The following is a 15,842-nucleotide window of genomic DNA, read 5'->3' as shown; positions in this document are numbered from 1 at the left end:
CGGCTACAAAATGGTCATGTAGACTATGTTGCCGAATGTTGAAATTAGACTGCTGCCTTTTCATGTGTCTTTTCTACGCTGACAGAGGCAGGATCCATCGAGGAAACCTTTTTATTGCTCGGTAAAGCAGGTGCCCCCGGGTAACCCCGCTTCCAAAAAGGCCTGTTGCAAGACACCTTTCTGTCTGCAACAACAACCTAGTTAAAATCAAATTAGTAGCAGGCATGAGTGGTTCTCGTGAGGAGGCGGAGGGGGAGTGGAGTCGGCGCTATGAAATCTCCAAAATGAGCCCCGGCCAGGATGGAAGGCCTGGCAGTCTGCGTTTAATTTTCGCAAATATAATTACACGTTTTGATCTGCCTACGCAGAGTTAAGAACGACCTGAATGTACATCTAGTGAGTGCTCTGCTCCTATATTGTCATAGAACTACGTTCTCAAACACAATACCATTAAACTAGCTTTAATACATGCTATATTCGTGTGGGAAACTTTTAGTGTGTGGGTGGTTTTTGACAATTTTGCTGTCTTCAAAAGTGCAGAACAAAATATGTGAAATAAAGAAAACAGCTGCCAAAATGTAACTCGTGGTGGACCGAGTATTTCCACTCACAAAGATCCATTAGCACAGTGGGTTATTGCGTTTGTCACAGAGATCCTTTGGTCACTTACTTAACCCCTCACCACCCTCCTGTTTACTATCGGGGGTCCAAGAGAAGGAAAGGGGGTGCCAACTGCAGACAGTGATAGGGTTCTCGAGGCACTATGCGCTTGGGTTATTCCTGCCTGGGCATCACTGGCTGGTGAGAGCAGAGGAAGTGGGGGCAGGGCTGAGGGTATCACAGGACAGGCAGTGAGAGCAGCCACTGCCCCCGGATACAAGCAAAGATGCCCCTCTGTGCCCCGTGATACTATAAACACGGCTCTCTGATGCTCTTCACCCTCGTCCGCCCTCACACACATGGCGTTCACTACTGCAGGCCTGCCCACTCAACGCCACACCAGCGCCATGAGAATCATACCCCTGCCTCTGCCCGCTCACCCACCACCTTTTAATGTACAGGGTTCTCTTTTGATTAACTATTTCATTTGTTAGTCAAGATTTTGAAATAATTACATGCAAAGGGTAATGTAAGTTTTTTTCCCTGTTGTTTCCTAGAAACCAGAACTTTTGTGAGCCCCCAACCAGGGCATGTCCCTTCTGGAGCAGCCCCCTGAGTATGGCCGGGCACTGAGCCCGGAGCTCGCAGGGATATTTAGGTAGAAACCCCTCTGGCCCAAACCCCCCTTCTGCCTCCCCCCTCCCACTGCAGGCACAGTAGGTGCATTCCTGAGCAAGGGGGTTGTGCCACCTGCCCCTCACTGGCGAGGCCCCATCAGGTGGGACCCACACCGGCCCCAGGCTACCCTGAAGTGCTGCGAGAAAGAAGCCAGCTAGTGCTTGGCAGAGTCCAGTTAATGTCCTAGTGTAGCACAGTGAACTATTAACTGGCAACAAAGAGCTGCAGGCAGACTATAAGACATGGATTACAAATGTATGTTTTTCCTCTGTCTTAATGTGTATCATTTCTAGTTACAGGCTTAAATCATAAAGCATGTTAGGTGGCTAATATGGCTGCTGCAGAGCACTGTGCATAACGTGTAGGAGACAGATTTACTTTTCTGTGTAAACACAGCTTAGTGGGTTAATGTGCCTGTTGGGAAGACCCTGTATAAACTGCTGGTCACCAATTACAATCTTGGTTCAGCAGCGCGGTGCCTTACTCACCAGCTGAAAACAATGGCAAGGCACTTGAGAGGCTTAAATTGAAATCGCTGCATTACACTACGAGGCTCACCTCTCTGCATGTTTTATTTACGGGGCAGAGGTCACGGCAGCCGCCTTACCCACATAACGCTCTCATAGCTGCCACTGGTAACGACAATAGGAGGGTGCCATTCCTCGCCTATCCCTTCACTGTGCAGTCTCACCTCCTCACCACGCCAACTCTCGACCTCAAATCTGCTGCTTCGTTACAGGCCCAGTTCTAGGAGGTGGGCCGGGTCAGAACTTAAATGAATATCAATGCGCCCAAAGCAGAGTTCCTACATACCATCAAAGCACATCATCAAACAGTGCATATCACCCATCCAACACAGTACTAATATACTAGCAGATGGACATCAGGTTTCTGCAATAACACTCTATACTCAGTTAATTGACACTCATACAAACCTGGCGAGCTGGTAATGAGGTCAACCTTTTGCCCCCCCCTGGAAAAAATTCTGCGGACGCCCATGCCTGCGCAATGGAACGTTCAGCACTGGAGCTGGACGTTCCAAAGCAGCTAAGGTGTTAAGAATCGTCTTTCAAGCCATTCCATAATTGCCAGCTGGCATGTGGTTTCCGCACATTTTTATAAAGCTTTAGAGATAGAAAATATATTTAATTAGCCTAGTTTGATAAAAAGAGAAATAAAAACAAATGTAATGAACTTTTTTCATTTTTACGTTCCCTCTTTCTTTAAAAGCGGCACAATAAAAATAAAGAATTGCCGAACAAAATACAAAAAAGACAGAATTATATAAAAGTGAACATGTTATTTATCCACAAAAAAACTTAATATGCTTATTGAACCTCATGAATAAAATTGAAAAAAGCGATTGAACTTGTTTTTCAATTGGGGGAGTTTGGCATATAGCTACTTGAGACTTAGGGTCCCTAGCCTGCATAGAAGCACTAGATGAGTTAGGCTCACAGTATTTAATGGCTGTGCCCGTGGCATCTGAATTTCAAAAGTGGTCTTAGCCATCCTTTGCAACTTCTTTATCACATTTTTCAGGTGCTTAAACCGTGCATAACAACGTTATAGCCTGTTCACTGCGCAGGATATAGAGTTACAGCTGAAGTAGGAAATGAGACCTGAAAAAGCAGACACTCTTTGTGTCAAAACTTTAGAAACATAATTGGGAATTACCCCTTATATCTTTATTTCAGAGTTTCTTTCAACCATTACAGAATTGCAATGTGTTAGTTATAAATATTGGAATCCAGTACAGAGCTCCTAAAATCTAATTTACTAGGTCCATTCATGGGCTGGGCGTTTCACGCTATTCCCATAAAGATGGCGCTTTGCACAGTTCTATAAAATAAGCTACAATTGTTGTAAGGGACATGCTATTATTATGGGATTACTACAGGGGCTCATGGGATAGACAGCGTTGATGAAGTCAAGAGAAATCAAGAGATGTTGTAATGTTAAAAATACCTACTCAGGAGGTAGATCACACCTTAGCTTGAGAAAAAAACAATGCCACGTTATTAGATTTTTAGACTTCGCCTCAAGAGCAATGCATAAACTCGTTTTTTCCTTTTTCAGTACATAGACATAACGGCATAGCTATGTAAAAAGTAGAAAATACAAAAATAGCTCCTGAGGTGAAGTTGGAGGTGACTCCTTGTTTTTTTTAGATTTTGCATCATTTTGAATAAATTATTGGGCGATTAACACACCAGATATAATGGATATCCAAGGGCTAGCCATTATTTTGAGAACACTGTCCCTTGGCCTATAGGATGTTTCCTTGAGCTGATGGGCCTGCTGCCGCCATCTGTGTGTGAGTACAAACAAACTAGTTTATACCCTAATGGGTTTGACTTGGCATTTCATCTTCCAGAGGTAGAGAAAATCTCTTTTCTATGTGTCAGTGGCACAGGGATCAAATATGACTCGGCCACCATCCCACGGACAGCCAGTTTTAGAGCTAAAGTGAGAACGTATCCACATTCAACCCTGTGGTTTACTCGCCAAAATAAAGACAACCCATCTAAAAGTCGACATTCCTTTAACATATCAAGAATCATCACTGCAGCTATCAAAATACACACACACCAGCATACCTTGACACCATGACTGGTCAGTGAGAAACTATGGAAATGCTTGCCCAGAGTGCTGTGAGGCCATAGATACAGCAGAAGTGCCATATAACACAGGGTTACACATGTCTCAATGCACACATTGAGTTTAATTGAATGTTAAAGCGAGCACAGTCATTGGTAAGCTGCCAGGTCAGCAAATGTGAAAAGGTCTTTGCGACCAATGTTGCCTGACTCTGATAGTTGTACCACTCAGGCTGGACTAGTATTGAGCCACATCGAGTTCCAAAGTGCCAAATTGTGTTCGACTTTGTTGTTGAACATGAAACACTAACCCACATTTTACTTCTCGTTCAGGTTTGCGCTCAGTTGGGCTTCACCTCCTAATGCTTCCATCTGCATTCTCTTTTTCTTTCAGTGCCTAAGAAACTCCTCCATGAATCCCAGCCAAAGCCAACCAACTACCAAGGACCCCAGAGACCCCATTTCCCACAGCTGCCAAGCGCCTACGATCCCAACGTGATAGGCGATGGTGCCTTCTTCCCCGACGTCTCCCATTTCATAACACAGCACCGCCAACCAGGTATGGTAGCCTCAAGCCGACGTTTTACAAATTGTTTCTGGGTTATTTTTTATTATTGGGCATCAGTTGCGTCACCCTCGGTAATCGTGGCTTGCCCGAGGCCGAATTGAAGCAATGAGCATTTTTTGGTATTGGTTTTTATAGCCCAGCTGTCAAACGGACCTATTGCTGGGAGTATTCAGAGTGGGCTTTCATTCCGTTCCCTTCAACCATTGGCTTTCTTCGACCAGCCCTTTCAGCCACTGGCTTGAGACTTTGCCAATTGCATCTTGACTCAGCTTAATGGAGTATTCGTCTCTTACTTAATGCTGTTGGCTATTTGGGTGTATCCTTCCACCTCTGCTCAAATGCTTCAACTGAACTATATAAGGGACTACTTTACAACCATACCTCTCCCTCTTCGCATCTGCCGCCTCCCTCATGTGTGTGCTACTGATGAATGTGTTAGCACCCTACAGCAGACCTATTAGCTTTGGCAGTGCTTGTTGGTGGGTGGCTTCTTCCCGCACTAAGACTGGTAGTTATGGGGCTGGGCTAGTTTTGAGAGGATGAAGTGGCTGAGTACAAGAAAGAGCAGGATCTATGTTTAATCACAATGGTCTATACAAGAGTCTTTAATTCAGCTCTACAATGCAGGCCTGTCTCACTGAAACCCCTTCATCTCCTGTCCAGTACTTACCTCCAACCTTGTTTACATGAAGACAAAAGATGTTTTTTTAAGGGTTGCCTTAGTCAAGTGAGTAGATAAGCATTCACTGCTGCAGCAACTGAGGTGGTCTACTTGGCTGCTTGTGACACAGATTTTTGTTTTCTGTAAATTCTAGAATGGGACGGAAGGTGAAGCCTTGGTTATGTCACAGATAAACAGATCTCCTCCACTTCTTGTCTGATCCAAGTTTTTTGAGTATTTTTTCATTTTAATTTATAGCACTTGTAGTGCTCACATCAAAACCCCGATTTTTTTTAGAGCAGAACATGGATGACTGATTGAACACAGTCAGGGAGAGAGGCTCTCCAGCCGTGCTGTAGGAGGCTGCTTGGTGGGGTGTTTTTTTTATCATGTTTCTGGAGGAGGTGGGAAGAGGCAGGTCCTGATTTCTGGTGGAAGATTGTTCAAGGGCTTGGAGCTTGAAAAAGTTGAATAGGTCACCTCTTCCTGTTTACCCGGAGTTATGAATGCTTAGGCAGTTGTGCTTCTCTGGCCTCCTTGGTAGTCCATGGCATATCTTGATATGTTGTCACAGAAGTAGGTGAGCATTTTTTCAGGTATTTGTGAGCTAAGCAAAGAATTCAAGACTTGACCCTGTCCCTTATCGGTAGAGGAGTTTGGCAAGAACTGGATGATGTGATCGTCTTTTTTAAAGAAGGGTGGAAAGCATATTGACTGTTAGATCAATTTTGGAGTTTGTTCATTTAATATACTCTGAGAGACCAAGTGCACTGCCGTAGTCCACTTTGGCACGCGTGAACCCACCAGTGACAAGCAACATGGAGGACTAGGTAGATGTTAAGTAAAGCCTCTTTTAGGTAGTGCATGCATCTGTGTGACCATACTCACATCACCTAATTGATGAAATACTACCATTTTACTAGGTTAGTAGAGGTGAGGGGGGATTGAAGAAAGCAGAGTGCAGGCCTTGCGGCCACCTATTGAGGTCAGTCCATTGTGTTTGGGGCTTCCGGTAAGTATTATCCTCAAGTCCTCCATAAACACGGTTTCCTTGCTGAGTCAGGCCTAGCTGAGTTCACTCATTTCCAATGTTCCCTTCTCCCATACATCCTCTTCAGCTGGAGACAAGGCTAAGTTGCAGGGAGGAGGAACATTCCCAAAGGCTCTCCTGGTCACATCCCTCATGCATCCTCTGATAGTACTTAAAGGGAAAGAGTAGACGGGCCAGGTATTAGCCCATCTGTCACCTGTTTTCTCTGTTATTGCTGCCAGCACACTTAGTGTTAATCGTTGGACTGAATTATGTTCGTATGCATAGTTTCCAAGGAAGCAGCCAGTCATGTCTCCCTACCTTCCAATTATGAGTAGGGGGTAAATTGCTGAATCAATGTACTCTTCTTATTACAATGGTAATATCTGAAACTTCGCATTGCCACCTCGCATGACAGACACTGCTACTACTCATCTCATGCCTTGTATGTTTCACTGTCATTATGTTAACCTTTTCACCACCATTATTATAACCATTTCACTGTTAAGGGTGTTCATGCACTTATGTGTGCGAGTTTCTTTAAAAATAGAAAAATAGTGTTAGGTTGTACAAATACATGTACCTTTTTGGGCTCTTTGTGCCCCCCATACAAAATATATGTTTAATTTTGGCACATTCAGAATGATTTAGCTGTGTAATCTTTGCAGCCTGAAGATATAAGGAATAATAGGAATACATTTTGAGTTTTTAACAAATTGTCTCAGTTATTTGGTACAAACCTTAATCCCAGAACGCTTGCCAGGGAAATTATGCCAAAATGTCTAGAGCTTGGCAGTACTAAATATATGTGGGCTTACCTAGGAATGTGGACTGCACAATCAGTTACGAAATATAAGCACACATCACTAAACTGAAGAAGAATTACTGCTTATTATGATGCACTGTTCTTTTAATAGCATATATCAATATCAGGACTATATGCAAAGTATAACAATGATATATTTTCTAATAGTGTACAACTTAATGAATCTAGTGATGCAAGTCAGACCTCCCTTGCTTTGTACCCGACATGTATAGGAATGCACAGTTCTGTGCCCCAGCAAAAAGAAACAAATCTCGCAATGTCTGTCTCAGGTCTGGGGTACAGATACACATTTCCCTGCTCCAGCAAAGAGCCAAAGGTGGTTCAGAATTTGTCTTTGGGAAAGGAAAACTTCCAGCAGAGCCTAGCTCCTTCCTGGGGTACAAAAGTATGTGTCGTGTCCCAGAAAAGAGGCAGGCTCTGCTTTGTTTTTTTCTTATTCTTAGAAAAAAGCCACACACTATCTAAAGTTTTGCTGGGAGCATTGGCACACAGGTCCTTTCTTTCAACATGCTTCATATGGATACAGAAGCATTGTGTTCGCTGCAAGAAACTTTGTGCCTATAGCCCAAAAAGGAGCCAGGCGCTGTTTGCATTTTGTCTTACGCTAACAAAAAAAACTAAGCCACATCTAGCTCCTTGCTTGGCATCAGAATGGCATGCCTGTGCTGACAGCCCTCTACTGCAGCACAACAACATCACTGCATCATTAGCAAAGGGGAACCTGCACGCTTGGGCAGTTTCTGTGCAAATAAAGGACAAAATGAATGTGCTGCTTAGCCTGGACTCTGGCAGACAACGCCATTTTGGTGCTGCAATTCCACCGAATTTCCCCTAAGCTGAAGGCTGGCACCTGTGAACATGCCATTAGTGATGCCAAGCATTCCTCTGTGTTCCATTGAGCCAGGCACACATAACATCAGTTCACTGAGCCATGAAGGGCTCAGCGCTGAACACTTGTTGTGCATGGCTACTCTCTGCTGTGATTGTACATAACCACCTTCATGGTGCACTACAAATTCTAGGCTGGCCTTGGAGGCCGCTATCCAACATGATGCTCTGTTATCAATAAGAAACGCAACCAATGCAGTGTCAATAGACCACATTGACTCCAGCCAATGAGAATTCTAGCTCTGCTGCGGGTACCAAGATTGCAAGTGGTAAGGACCACACTTATGCTAGGGTGGCGCCCATACCAATGTAGGTACCGTAACAACACGATAATGTGCTTTGAGGCATGTATAGCGCCAGCATCAGATGAACCTGTGCTACCCGTTACAGTATAACATATAAAAGAGCCGCTCTCCTCCCGCAGTCACCCCCTTCCGGGCTGCAGTAATCAACAAACACTATCAAATCATTAACCAGCATTATGCAGCAATCCCCACCCTGCCAAGGGAAATTTGTGCTCTGGAAAAACTCAATGACAACTTACTCTGAAAGAAGCATGGAGTCGAGAGCCACCCTGTTATTAATACAGCGCCGGGGCACGGCCTTTCCTTGCCCATTGCTGTAGAATTTGGGGAAAGCCGTGCGCGCGTGGAGGCGCGAGCCCGCCCTGGGCTGTCTGAAGCACTCCAGCCTGTGTTTACTGCTGTTACAAAGCACTTTAGAATGGCGCTGATAACGCCCCTTTGATTCCCCCCAACACAGATTACACGTTAGCTTTACAGCTACTAATTTCATTTTGTGGGTGTGTTCAGTGTGCAAGAAAGTAGGGAGGCGATGCAGAACAGGAGAGGACACTGGGGGGCTGCAAGCACCGAGCAGGTAGGAGCTGCCGAGGCGAGCAATGAAGAAAGGGGTGAAAGAGGAGGACGAGAGAGAGAGGTCGAGGAGGGGAAAGAGTGAGGGGAGCAAAAGAGGGGACTGAAAGATGGAGAGTGGTACAAAGAAGTCGATGGAATGTGAGAGGAAGGAGCGGGAAGATAGAGAGAAGGTTGGGTTGGGGTACGAGACGATGGTGATAAAAGATAAAGAGGTGAGTGAGAAGAAGGGTATGGCTGTGGGATGGAGGGATACCGGAGACCTGGGTGGAGAAAAAGCTGTAGATAGTGGTAGACTAAGTGTTTTAAATGGGCCGGTGCTGTCAGGTACTGAGTACCTGCACTTCTCAGCAGAGCTCCAATACTTTTAGTTGGAGAGTACCTGCACTTCTCAGAAGCAAATAGGTACTCTGGTAAAGGGTACGTGCACTTCTATTTGTTCATTTCAAGCACTGGGTAGATAGAGTGAGAGACAACTAGAGATAGGAGTAGATGTAGAAAGCCTGGTAGTGAGGCCCGGGCGTAGCTTCCACTAGTGTAGCAGGTGCAGTGGCACCGGGCACAGAGGCCTGAGGGGCCAATTCAACCCTGGATATTGCTATATTTTACAATTCAGTAGCGGCCAGGGGTACGTTTCCCTTCTTGTGCTAGGGCCATTGAAACTCTGGCTATGGAGCGCTGGGAAGAGTCAGCGGTGAAGGGTATGAGATGAGAAAGGAAGGAAGGAGGAAGGAAAGGGCGCAGAAAGGGTGGAGTTAAAAGAGGGAAATGGAGAGGGAAAGAAAGAAAGAAAGAGGTGGCTTCAGGAAGATATAAAGTTGTTTATCACTGTTTGCACGATAGTGGTTCACAAGTATTTCACCAGGAGCCCTGGTGTCCAATCCCCAGAGGAGAATTTAAGCACTGGTCTTACGGGGCACTACTGACTTGGACTTTCATCGGCCTCTTTCCTTTCCGCCCCACAGCAGAGAAGAAGAAGGGGAGGTCGGCAACCTTTTACCCGATAGAGCGCCCTCTGATGCCTCGTCTGGATGAGACGCCAAGGATGGGATTCAACACCAGCACGGACCCCGTGGGCAGAGTCAGCACGGAGATGGCGCTGATCAGCAACCTCCTGGCGGCCTACTCCTTCATCTCAGGTAGGTGCCGGCCCTGCTGCGCATGCGCGTGAACTCCATGGTGGCTGACATCTTTCATGTGCGCGCATCCAGCGCCCCAGGCGCCTCTGTAGGAGGAGGCTTCTAGCCCACATCCGCTCGGCTCTGGCTAGTGAGGCTGTTGCAGCCCAGGAAGGTTCTACCATATCCCCAGGGGGCATTTTAGGCACTCACTATGCTCGTTCATCAAAGTAAAGCTGGAATGAATTACCAAGTCCTGAATATTTAACTTGCCTTACTTCTGCAGAACAGGCTGTTATGGACCACTGGAAGTTACGGATATTGTTTTTAACTTACTCAGTCAGGGCTGCCAAGTTTCCAGTTTGCTTCGGTGTGACGTTAGCATGGAGCTCATGTGTGTCACTTCCCAGACTCCTGTGAAACACTTCGAGTGACACGTTATTACAAACCTGAGTCTTTGGCCCAAGCAGGGAAATGTCATCCATGGGTAGTACAGCCCTGCCAAGAAGTCCATGTGTGACCGGCTCCTCCATTACAGGTGTTTCTTTGCATTATAATAATAAATAATAATCCACATTTGTAAAGCGCAAACCATCACCTGTTAGGGTCTCTAGGCGCTGGAAGCTGTCAGGAAGATTAAGCAAGCTATTGCCCAGAGGGGACTTGCATGTGGATTTTTACCATTATCAACCTAGTACTACAAATCCCAGAATGCAAAGAAAAAAACTTAGGAGGGGACCACCTACCCTCGTATGGACCTGGAAACGGGAACTTGACAGCTGTGGTAGCAGGAATTTCCTTTAAAGGTATATAACCACTGCCCCTTAGCAGAGGAATTGCCTTAACACCAGCAGAACTTATTGTAGCAGCACAAATTGACTACATTGTGGCCTCCCACATAATTGGGACTCCACATGCAGTAATGTTTACCTGAAGGGCTATCTTCATCATCACATACCCCAGTAAAATCATGGGCACAGCCCTCCTCCCAAGTGTCACTAGACCTTGTGCTGCTGCGATGGCATGGTGACTAATTCATACACTAAACTTAGATCATAATTTGTAAACGTAAATGATTGAAAATAACCCATGCTGTGGAGTGTTCTTGCTTTGGGAGATACCAATATGAAAACCGTAACACATCTAAATGGACAAGGAACACAAGTCCCAAATGTGCTCCACAAGTCATAAATGAGAGTGCTTGTTCAAATCACTGATGCCTTTTGTGTGAAGGTGCAACAACTTGTTTTGTTTATTGCTCTTGATTTTCGAAAATATAAAAGGACTGCATGCAAATAATACAAGCTGATCAAGTGCATTCATGAGTGCCAGTTCTATTGTTTTCATTGCATAGACAAGACACATCTTAATAATCCAGAAGTGTTATTTCTCTTTCCCTCTGACAACTGTCCATTTATCCAAAGTTTGCCAGTGCGAGGTATGCGCTCTGTTTTTCCATTCATATAGTTGTGGTTTTAAAAAATTGTATAGCAGATTGAAACTCAAAGTCAGTCCACAGCGGCTAACGAATTTCTAGTTGTTGTCTTTTATCGTCTGATGTTCCAGTCATGATTTCCCCTGAACACATTTTAAATAAACATGTGAACAATGTTTAGCTGCGAAGAGGCCCTTTATCGTTTATGATGCCTCCTGCCAGTACTGACAGTTAAATCTATAAGTCTTCGAGATCTGCTGTGGCTGCCAGTTAGCAGACTGAATCAATTTAAGACCTGATGCTTTGCCTATGGGACTTTCTTGAATAGTGGCCCATGCTTCCTCCACAATCTGATAATTTCCTATATTCAGTCAAAAACCCTTTGCTCATCTGATTCTCTGTTGGCCGTGATGCCTCTAATTTACAACGCGAGACAAGGGGGACGCTTGTTTAGATACCTAGCCCCCAAATGATGGAGCATCCTGCCTCTTCATCTGCAGAAGAACCCCTCCAAAGCAATTTTTATAAAACATCTGAAAACATGGCTTTTCTAACCCTTCCACTCACCTCGGGTTAGGTATTCCTCCGGACAGAATCGTTACACTGGAACGCTTCGTTCAAAGCAGCCATGTAGTCTACAAGTGAAATAAATATAAACATGCACATATACGCATTATGCCTTTGACGGCTCATTATCTGCTGTGTATGCATTCTACAATGTAGGAGTAGGTAAAATGTACATTTGCACATTTTGCCCAAATTCTCTCAACACAGAATACATGTTCAATGCAGAGGAATAATGTACCCCACATCCGTAAACATGTGTTCCGGACACTTTTTCCAGCACTATTGCATCACGTTTGGCTGCGTGAAGTAGGCTTAGATTTATAAGCCAAAGAGGGAAAAAGAAAAGTCAGGACATTGTGGGTGTCAGTCACAGTGGCAAAGCCTCCTCCCAATGTACTTCTATTGGCCATCATCTGCCCCGCCCCCAACCCACATCACAACTGCAGAAATCCCAGCTATCTGCCACATATTCAGCAGTAGTATGTATCATTTGATCTCCCTGGAATCCACTGATCCTCGTTCTGTGAATTTGAATATGCCATTTGCAGGTGTACCTTTCAGTCAAATTTTCTGACTACATCTACAGCTCCTCTTTCACCTTCCAAGCATTAATGGCTTATACATTGTATGTGCCTGGAAAGACAACCACACATCTCTGGCCTCTTGTAAATTTTTAGAAATTGTGCAGTTCTTTTTAATCGTTTGTTGACATTGAACAACAAAGGAAAACACAGTAGTAGAATGGTTTTGGAGGCAGACCTTCAACACTACGAGGCAGGGTGGATGCTGCAAGGTGAGGGTGACCTCAGACACATAAATTCTGCTGGACCTGGTGCCCGTTGTAGGAATTCGTTTCCACCATAAGAATGACTCTTGAGCCAGTGGTTGTGGTGGAAAATTGTATTTGTTCACCAAGCGCCGGGGAGAGCATTCGACAGGCTCAGAAATCGCGGCTCTCTATCATGGCCGCACTTCCGGTTCCGCCCGCGGCGCAAGCCCCGAACAACTCGACCGTCACCACATATCTCCCCCCCATTAACGCCCTCACAAAGAACACATTTTGAACATGATACTTCTCAGTCCACGGGCATGAGTGCGGGGAAAGGGAATGAGGAACAGTCTTACTTGATCTCCATGCTGAAATCTTCACATTTTTGGGGGATCTTGACCGGTCTTCCCGACCTAGTTCTCGTTTGCCCCCGCCGGTGGTTTTGCCTTGGGTCTTGTCAGGGTTTCCTTCTTCTTCCACCATTGTTCTTGTTTCTCGACTGAGTCTATCACCTCCTTGACTCCTTGGCGTTGGGGACATGGCTCTTCCAACTACTACCTCTCCTTCCTGGTAGCACTGATCTTCATTGCCTTCCCAACGTGTCCGGTCTCCTGACCTGTCCATTTCCTCTGTCGCTTCGGGTCTCTGTTCCTCACCGCTCATTCCACTTGCTGGACTTGTCTCCTCAGGGACCTCCCACTTCAGGATTTTGCTGCACCTCGCCATCCTGTCTTTCGACCATACCTTCCCATCGCTGAGGAGAGCCGATCTGGTATACGGCTCTATCACTCGTAGTGGTGGTGTGAATTTGCTGTCACCCTTCCTTTTCATGATTGCCTGCTTGACTCTCACCCATTCGCCCCTTTTCCAGGGCCACATCCTGGACATTCCGCCTTGCGTTGAAATGTTCCGTGTATAGGGCTTGTGCCCTTTCAATGTTTCGTCGCACCACTGCAGGGGACCATTTGCTCTGGACAACTAGATGTTTCCACGCCAGATTGTCCTTTGTGAACGGTTCCCGCCCTCGCAGTATGTGGAAGGGGCTGTACCCCGTGCTGGCCGGAGTGATCCGGTACGCCCACAACATCTTCAGGAGTTCTCTTTCCCAGTCTTGCCCAGCGCTGATTGCAGCCTGCACCAATCCCATTATTACTCTATTGAATTGTTCTGCCAGTCCATTCCCTTCTGGGTGGTAGATGGGGGTATGTTTGACTTCAATTCCGTTACGGGCCATGAAGGCGTCCGATTTCGCGGACACAAATTGTGGTCCGTTGTCACAAGTGATCACCTTGGGGATGCCTTCCCTCACGAAGGAATGTACTGTTTCTGTGTCCGCAGTCTCTTTCACTTCCACTTCCGCCCATTTGGAATACCGGTCCACCAAAACTATGGCATAATTCGGCACTCCATTGGTGTTGAGGATGGGTCCTAAAATGTCTACGGATAGTATTTCCCACGGGCTGGAGGGAACAGCACATTTTCCCAGGGGCGGCCTCAACAGGATCTGTGTCTTGTCCGCCTGTTCTGCCTGCCAACCAGCCAAACACCGCAGGAGTGAAGAATGTCCCAATCCCCTACCCTCGCCGTGACTCCCCAACACTCACAAATATACTCCGGGTGATGGAGACCACGACACCGGGAGAGGGTGGGTAAACAAAACAGGGAAACACAAGGTCTTGGGGAATACAGCGTGTCTCTTTGGATCCCCTGGTAGCGGACTGCTTGAGCCCAGCCGAGACCTTCAGAAAAGAAAAGGGGGACAAGATTAGACACACCTTACCAACCCAATGTGTGCCAAGTACACACACAAACTCACCAACCTCCCAGCTTACCCCAGTCACAGCTCAGGAGTAGCTCAAACGTAACAGGAAACAATCGTCTGCTTTTCGTCATGGATTTTTCATTCGTCAACCCAGACCAACCACGCCCCCTCGGGAAACACCGAGAATAACAAAGGGGGTGGAACAAACAAGAAACAGAAAGGAATAGTGTAGGATAGGGGAAAAAAGGTGTCCAATAAACGAGGAAGACACCCAAAAAAACCCTATATCTAAAAACACGAAGGTAGCGCAAAAAACGGCCGTTATTCAGCCCCTTCGTGAAACCACCCACAAGATGCACAACAAGGTGGTTTGGCTACAAAAAAACAGGAAGTCGGGACGCCCAGCTCTCAAGGGAAACGCAGCCGCGTATTCCCTTGTGTCTCCTGTAACGAAACAGGTCCCCACTAAAGGTTCACAGGAACACCAAAGGTCAAGAAAAACAAAGTTCGTAGGAAGGGGGAACGGGATGTCAACAACCAGCCCTCTAGAGGCCAACAGCCGTGAACCGCAATAGAGAAGAAAACAAGGTAGGGAAACAGGAACAGGAAATCACACGGCAAGGGACCATCAAAGAAACCATGCCCCGGTTTCCTGGGGGCAGGCCCATTTAAAGTAAGCCCAAGGGAGCGTCCATAAATTCGTACATGCACTTGGCACACATCACTAAAACCAGTGAACGGGGGTCTAGACAGAAGGCACCCGCCCCCCTGAACCCCAACACCGCCCTGCTACATGGTTCGCACAACCTTAAGTGTCTTTCAACTTGGCTGTCCATGGCTGGCCACCAGTAAGCTTGTTTCGCTCTGGCTTTAGTTTTCATTATACTGAGGTGTCCCTCGGGGAGGATAGTCAGGAGGTGTTCTACTAAAGTCTGAGGGGGAACTACTTTGTCCCCTCGCAGTAGGAAGACTGGGTTGTCTCCTATCGACAATTCCTCTAGCACTTCCCAGAATTTCTTCAATTGGCTGTCGAGATGTTTCTTATCCGGCCATCCATGCCCCACGTAGCCTTTCACCGCTTCCAAAGCTTCGTCTTGCATGTACGCCTCTTCCCATTCCTTTTCGCTGATCACTCCTTCATGGTCTTGCGTGACTGCAACCATGTAGCTTTCCCATCCGGAGGGTTCTTGGTCTTCTGCCTGTTCCATGGCCACTGCTCTGCTTAGGAAATCAGCCACTTGGTTTTTGTTTCCTGGAATGTATTCCACTTCATATACATAGTCCAGTAGCCTCAAGGTCATCTTGACTATGCGGGGCGTCACATGGGCATGTCCACTGGAAGTGAGGACTTTTACCAGGGGTTTATGGTCCGTGCAAAGTAGGAAACTGGAGCCCCACAGGAACTGTCGGAACCGCTCCATGGACCCCACTGCCGCCAGCATCTCCTTTTCAATGATGCTGAATT

The 15,842-nt window shown here is 46.3% G+C and overlaps 1 protein-coding gene across 1 annotated transcript in view; it reads left to right on the top strand.

Moving 5' to 3' along the window:
* Window positions 1-15,842, top strand: part of LOC147707040 (protein eva-1 homolog C-like) — a 739,660-nt gene that overhangs the window by 679,654 nt on the left and 44,164 nt on the right. The window contains exons 6-7 of the mRNA XM_086926252.1: window positions 4,273-4,437; window positions 9,692-9,865. Coding sequence (XP_086782378.1) covers window positions 4,273-4,437; window positions 9,692-9,865 — 339 coding nt within the window. The remainder of the gene's footprint in view (window positions 1-4,272; window positions 4,438-9,691; window positions 9,866-15,842) is intronic.

The sequence above is a fragment of the Lissotriton vulgaris genome, chromosome 6 (genome assembly GCF_964263255.1).
Source record: "Lissotriton vulgaris chromosome 6, aLisVul1.2, whole genome shotgun sequence".
Classification (NCBI taxonomy): Eukaryota; Metazoa; Chordata; class Amphibia; order Caudata; family Salamandridae; genus Lissotriton; species Lissotriton vulgaris.
Note: the sequence above shows the minus strand (reverse complement) of the source record. Positions and strands in the feature narration are given on the sequence as shown.